The sequence below is a fragment of the Plectrocnemia conspersa genome, unplaced genomic scaffold, assembly GCF_051122295.1.
Source record: "Plectrocnemia conspersa isolate PC_06_02 unplaced genomic scaffold, ASM5112229v1 ptg000012l, whole genome shotgun sequence".
Lineage (NCBI taxonomy): Eukaryota > Metazoa > Arthropoda > Insecta > Trichoptera > Polycentropodidae > Plectrocnemia > Plectrocnemia conspersa.
The window spans coordinates 4684499-4691433 of record NW_028277176.1 but is presented as its reverse complement, the minus strand read 5'-3'; the positions used below and the strand labels follow the sequence as shown (position 1 = coordinate 4691433).

The window sequence follows — 6935 nt, the reverse complement described above, 5'->3', positions numbered from 1 at the left end:
ATAACATAAACAATTTAACTTACATTTATAGTTCGAACAACAATTACAAACAAATTCACATGTGTAAACACAATTCAAAATTACATTCCAGTCTTTGTGTAATATTATATTACACGCATTTTGGCACAGAATTTTTTAGAGTAATATTTTTTACAAACTGTGTTATGTTAAATATAACATAACAATAATATCATTTGACTTAAATAGAGCATCTTGATGGAGCAGTAAATATTTTTGTATATGAAAAAGTATGTGGAAATGTACAATATTATGAGAGTACCAGAATAAATCTTTATTTTCATATTCCATTTTGCATCTAAAAAAGAAATCTAGGTCTTATATTTCATTACTGCACAAAACATACAGTAAACAGCATTGGATTAAAAGTATTTCTCTTTATACTTCGTTAATATACAATAAATTAAAAGTGGTCTCAAAATCAAAACGTATTTATAAAAATATTATATTAAATATATTACTGTATATGTGATTTTTTGTGCTTTTTAACATATTGTACTGATACTCCTATAATTTGTTGTACATACGTAATTAGCACCAAAAGTTGAACGAAAACAAGAACGACCCACATTTTATTTATATTATTTTATATTTTAGCATTGATATATATTTTATAATAATAGTTACATAATAAAATAATAACATTCAGGAGTAAATCAAAGAGTAAATTAATAACTAAAGTAGCTGCAGTTCTGCAGCTTTTTTAATAATTGATATTTTATAATTGAGTTTTTAAGATATGGGTACAAATGAATGGTAAAACACATCTAAAATAAAAATTTTGATTTACCCTTTCATTATTTCTCAACAATATATACAAAACTAGTAAATAAATTTCATATAAATGTCTTTGTTCTCAAACTACAATAAAAGTGTCTTTTGCGATAAAAATTTGCATGTATAAAATATTTTTTATATAATGATCAATAATTACATCAAAAAACTGATTGATGTTAAGTAAAATATATTTATAAAAAAGTCTCCGATTGCACCTCCTTTTTATACAATTTTACTCTGGGACTAGAACCGAAATATATGATACGCATAATAATACGTACTATCACTTTTCTCATAAAGCATCAATATCTATATAACACATTATATATAATATTTGTCTAAAAATCACTTATCACTATTTTGAAAAATAATTACAATGTCATTCATTTCCATTACTTAGTTAAAAAAAGCAATATTCCGTTGTTCCGATAATTCCGATACCAGTCCCTACAATTCCGTTTAGATTAAATGTTCATTATCAAACTACGTCTGCTTTTTTCTCCTTACTCTGCTCCCATTTATTCACGTAGCTCAAAGGATAGCATAGAAAAGCTGAAAAAGTATAAAATGCCCCGGCGACGTAAAAAGACATATCATAACCGCCCGTGGCATCTTTGAGAGCACCTAAAAATAAAATAATAGATAAAGATTACATAATTCATTAGGAAATATTCAATAAAAGACATGTTTAAATCCTTCTTACCTGCAATTGGAGCGCCAGCGACTGCAGCGATACCTTGGAACATCATCAAAAGTCCGAAAGCATTGGTAAGTTTCTCCAATCCCATTAATTCTACTACAATGATCGATCTGAGTGAAGCGAAGCAAGCTGAAACGAAAAAGGACATTGAATAACATTGTTTTTATTAAGTAATCTAAGTTTGATTATTTGTGTAAAAATGATACGAAGTTTGTACTTTAAAGCTTAACATTATTATTTAAGACTATATTTGCTGATATCTATATAAATGCATCTTTGTTGTATTTAAAACAATTTTATCACAAAGAATATAAATTTATTATTAAATAAATATTAACATCCATTCTTTGACTGCTTCTAACTAATTTTTGCATAGTTACTCTTTGAGACCCCGCTCAAAATAAAGGCACCCTGACAACTGTCAATTTAAAATTTAGCTCATATGTCTTAAGACTATGAAGAAAATTTAATTAAACTCCCCTACCCTGACACTTTAATGTTGATCTTTTGCTAATAATCGAAATTATATTAACGGAAATAGTGAAAAATATATACCTATTGATAGTCCAAATATTACACAATATGTGTATTGATAACCAACTGAGTAACTTATGGCACTAGCGATCGTAGCAATACCGCCAATTGTTATCGCCACGTTATTAATCCAAAGAGTGTTAATTCCATCAATCGAAGAGACCACTCCGCACAGTATCCTACCGATTGTGTTAGCAACGCCAATGGCGCTTAGAAGCCAAACAGTTGATTCTTTAGACATCCCTTCTACCTCCCCCCTGTCGGTTAAATATATGAATGGTGCATAGAAGCCCAACATTGAAAATAGTCCACTGAACGCCAACAGTAAAAACGTTGGCGAAACGAGAAGACTGAAATCCAACATTGTGACCAAAGTTCTTTTCACGGCTTCCGGGCATATCCTACAACCAGCTTCAGCCTCTTCGTTGACGTCCGTGACTGTCGGTAAATGTGTTACGGATAAATGATAACCGATCGACGTTTTCGATTGATACTGCGGGATCTTTTTAAGCGATCCGCCGAAGAATATGTCTTCCCTGTACAGCGGCCGAGATACTTGAGTGTCGCTTGTTAAAGTACCTCTCCGACTATGAGCTGGTGTACGACTGTGAGATATAATCTTGCCTTCTTTCTCTTGTTCGCTGGTCAAAATCCTGAATCTGTCATTCAGTAAAGGAGCTGTGTTTTCATTTTTACCGTTCGCTCCGTTCTCGTCGCTTTCTTTAACCGCCACCACAATATAATTCTTCTTCGTCTGACCGTTTCCTTGAGCTAATTGCGCTTTAATTCCAGCAGCACTCGCGGATGATCGTCTCATTTCTAAATTGGTATGACTCTTCCTGAACACCTCGGCCGCCGTCGGATACGTGTCGTTCGGAGCTACACCCATCCAAGTGTGGGGAGTAGCTTTATCTTCCATTTCGGGCGGAATATACACAAGTCCAGAACCTAATCTAGTTCCTGAACCCAGAGTTTTTACTATCTCTACTTTATTTTCATCACCGTTTGTAATTGCCACTTTAATTGGCTTCAATGGCCTGAACAGCGCACCGCAAATGACACAAGTCAAAATTAATCCTGCAAATAAAAATAATTAGTATCAATATTAAATTTATATAACGTAAATATATGATAAAATTTACCTCCGAAGACGACAAACGTTCCTCTCCATCCAATTGAACCTAATAATATACTAACTATAGGGGGAAATACAAATGTTCCTACACCGGAACCACACATGGCTATGCCCGTGGCTAAAGCTCTCCATCTTTCAAAGTAAAATCCTACTGTAATGACAGCTGGTATATATATCATCGAGCAGCCAATTCCTGTAAATAAATACATAGTTAATAATTAAACATATGACAAAAGTATGTACAGTGTTACGGTTTATAAACATATATGTAAAACTGCATGTTGATTTCTAATAGATCATTATTTTTGTTCTAGTTAATTATGTTTAAGACTGACATGATATACTTTCGAAATCATATCAATTTTCGAAAAACTGTTGCTTAGAAGAATTAGAACTGTTTTACAGATAAAAAAGTTAGTTCCTAGTCATCAATTTGGTTTTCTTCAGGGACACAGTACGATCAAACTAGTACATCGAGTGGCGGGTGAGGTGAACTGCAGCCTCCATGAACGGAATTACTATTCAGCTATGTTTCTAGACATCAGCCAGGCATTCGACAAAGTGCGGCATGAGGGCCTACAATATACATTTAAAAACGCACTTCCCTATAATATGTATGTGACACTTAAGTAATATCTGAGTGACAGACATTTTCAAGTCAAATACCAGAATAAAGTGTCAGTTGTTCATAAAATAAGATTGAAGGTGCCTCAAGGCAGTGTGCTTGGGCCGATAATCTACCTACTATATACAGCAGATCTACAAACAACTAGCGAAACTCTTGTTGCTACCTTTGCAGACGATACGGTCATTATGGCCTCACATGAAGATCCAAACAAGGAGTCTAGACTTATACATGAACATTTGAATAAAATTCAAAAATGGCTACAATTTTAGAGAATCAAGGCCAACGAGCAAAAATCTGTTCATGTGACATTTACCATGAAAAATGACACATGCCCACCAGTACAGTTAAATAATATTATATTACCACAAGCAGATAGTGTCATATATCTGGAGATGCACATGGACAGAAGACTCACATGAAAGACACATATATGGACCAAACGCAAGCAATTAGGATATGCCCTAAGAAAATACTATTGCCTGGATTCCCGCCATCCATCAGTGTGGGAGTGCAAGGGACCCTTCTTGGGTTAAACTCCAAACCCTTGAGAGGAAGGGACCTCTCGAGCTGGCCGTCTGAGGTAGAGCGCGTAGCACTACCTCAGAGTGAAGTAACACAGGCAGGCCAAAGGGGTCGGCCCCTCCTGGGGTCCGAGGGCTGAAGGCTGCAACTGAGGTAGCATAAACACCCCCCGTAGACCTGGGGGGTGGTACTATTACTAGGATGATACGCAATGTATGAGAGCCTGTCTCTCTAAGCGCTCGAGAGAAAAACTAATATATCTTCAATATCATATTTAGTACCACTCACCCGGTCGACACAAGCTGAGTGCCCACCCGAAAGGTTAGTTTAGGTTAGGTTAAGATTTGTTACTACGTAACAGAATAAAAACGAGTTTTTTCTCAACTAATCACTAGCGGTGAAAAGTTGATTAAATACAGAGCAACGCAATATTTAGATTGTACTAAAAGAAAGTCTGGTGAAATTGGAAAGGTATAATGTACTAGAAGCTTCTGCCACTAAGCCAAACTATCGATTCTACTGAGTAATGCTCACAATTTTACAAATTCAATGAGAATAAGTGGATTTCTGTAACACAAAATAACCCTCAAGGTTGAAAGAAAAAATTTGAATCCACCTAAACTGTGATTTTTATTATAAAGGTTTTGAATACATGTATTTGAGACACATTTACATGGTAAAATGTGCTCATTCTCATATCCGGTGACTTTTCATGATGTCATTTATATTTAAGCAACATTAATTTTCATTTAGCTATGTTAATAAATAAGCAGCCAAGTCGCTCAATCTGATTGGGATTGATTTGAGAGATGAATGCTTCCCTCATTGTCCATTTTTAGTTGTAATGTTTTGAGCGCAGGATTTAAGACACAAACATATGTGCTGGCAGATTAAAATAATTTAAAAAAATATCATCTATGGATTTCTACCAAGTCAAAACACCTTTGAAATGGAGCCGATGAGTAGCGGCTGATATTTTGTCATCCAAAATATAAGCTGCTGCTTGTCGACTCCTATGGCAGTCCATGAATTTCACTGGGGAACTAGTGGTGACGTTTGGACAATTAAGTGTTGTCATATAAATAATATCAAGTTTGTAAATAAAATTTTACCAAGCAAATAGCTAATAAAAGCCTAGTGTGTTATATTCAGGGCTGTGGAGTCGTTAAAAAAAACACGACTCCGACTCCGATTCAGATATTTACCAACAACACGACTCCACTCCGACTCCGACTCCGACTTCGACTCCGACTCAAAAAAGTTTAATTTTATCAGGTATTTTTGGTGTTTTTCTATACGTTTAATATTCATACGCTATACACATTCATTATTACGCAATTAAAAATTCATAAATTTCATAATTTAAAAAAAAAATCGGAGTCGCTCATTTTTCACGACTCCGACTCCGACTCCAACTCCGGCCAAAACACCACGACTCCACGACTCCAACTCCGACTCCGACTCCGACTCCACAGCCCTGGTTATATTATATTAAATGGATGTAAACCAAATATTGTCATGTTTTTCTTTCATCTATTAGAATTTTTTGACATTATTGGGTTCAACCATAGATGTCACTAACACAATAATATTTACATATTGAAAAAATCTGTATTTTCAACGTATAAACATTGCGACTCGCTGGTGAAACGCTGTCGTATGGTGTGAGTTATCGTACGACTCACCGGTGAGACGTTGGCGTTTAAAGGGTTTTGTATATTAACTGTGATTTCTGAATCATGTGAAGTCTAGCAATATTTATAAACAGTCTTCACTGCAAGGTATATATGTATATAACAAGCTATAGCAAAAACTGTCGTGTTAAAAACTAATTATAGTGATAAACACTGCATCACTACGATAACAAAAATTACAGTATGAATATTTGTGTCTATTTAAATATTTGTGAACCAGAAAGTGACCAACTATGGATTATATTAGTATAAAGTCCATTTGTGTAAGAAAAATAAGTTAATAGTAGTTTTAGTCAGATAATAATGTTCTCTTTTTATATTTATAATCACAGTCATTGATACACAATATCCATATAAATTGATCAAAATAAGTTAAACTGTAAAATGTTATGTAAAACATACTTGGCTGATTGCGGCAAGAAATATTAACACGGTTTTCAAGACTAATAAAACCAAAATAAAAGGTTTGGATTTCTACTGGACATCGAAACTCTTCTTTTCAAAAATATATGGGAATGAACTACGAGAGGAATTGTTCACAGAAATCGAACTGTAAAATGCTGCTCATATAATCCATAGTTGGTCACTTTCTGGTTCACAAATATTTAAATAGACACAAATATTCATACTGTAATTTTTGTTATCGTAGTGATGCAGTGTTTATCACTATAATTAGTTTTTAACACGACAGTTTTTGCTATAGCTTGTTATATACATATATACCTTGCAGTGAAGACTGTTTATAAATATTGCTAGACTTCACATGATTCAGAAATCACAGTTAATATACAAAACCCTTTAAACGCCAACTTAGTAAATATAATTATTCAAAAAAGTATCTACTCCAATGTTATATAACAAAAAAATCCAGTAAATTTTATTGCTTTATAATTATAATTATATTGCTACATGAAAACTTTTCGAAGT

General features: G+C 33.8%; 1 protein-coding gene across 2 annotated transcripts in view; it reads right to left on the bottom strand.

The window, feature by feature from the left end:
* Positions 1-588: 588 nt before the first annotated feature.
* Positions 589-6935, bottom strand: part of LOC148228015 (monocarboxylate transporter 14) — a 33880-nt gene continuing 27533 nt past the window's right edge. Inside the window, exons 5-8 of one of the 2 annotated variants that reach the window (XM_088200864.1) lie at positions 3172-3357; positions 2051-3106; positions 1499-1624; positions 589-1419 (exon numbers count right to left, since the gene is read on the bottom strand). In XM_088200864.1, the coding sequence (XP_088056990.1) occupies positions 1274-1419; positions 1499-1624; positions 2051-3106; positions 3172-3357 (1514 nt within the window). In that variant the 3' untranslated portion in view covers positions 589-1273. The remainder of the gene's footprint in view (positions 1420-1498; positions 1625-2050; positions 3107-3171; positions 3358-6935) is intronic. The other variant, XM_088200865.1, reaches the window with a different exon arrangement.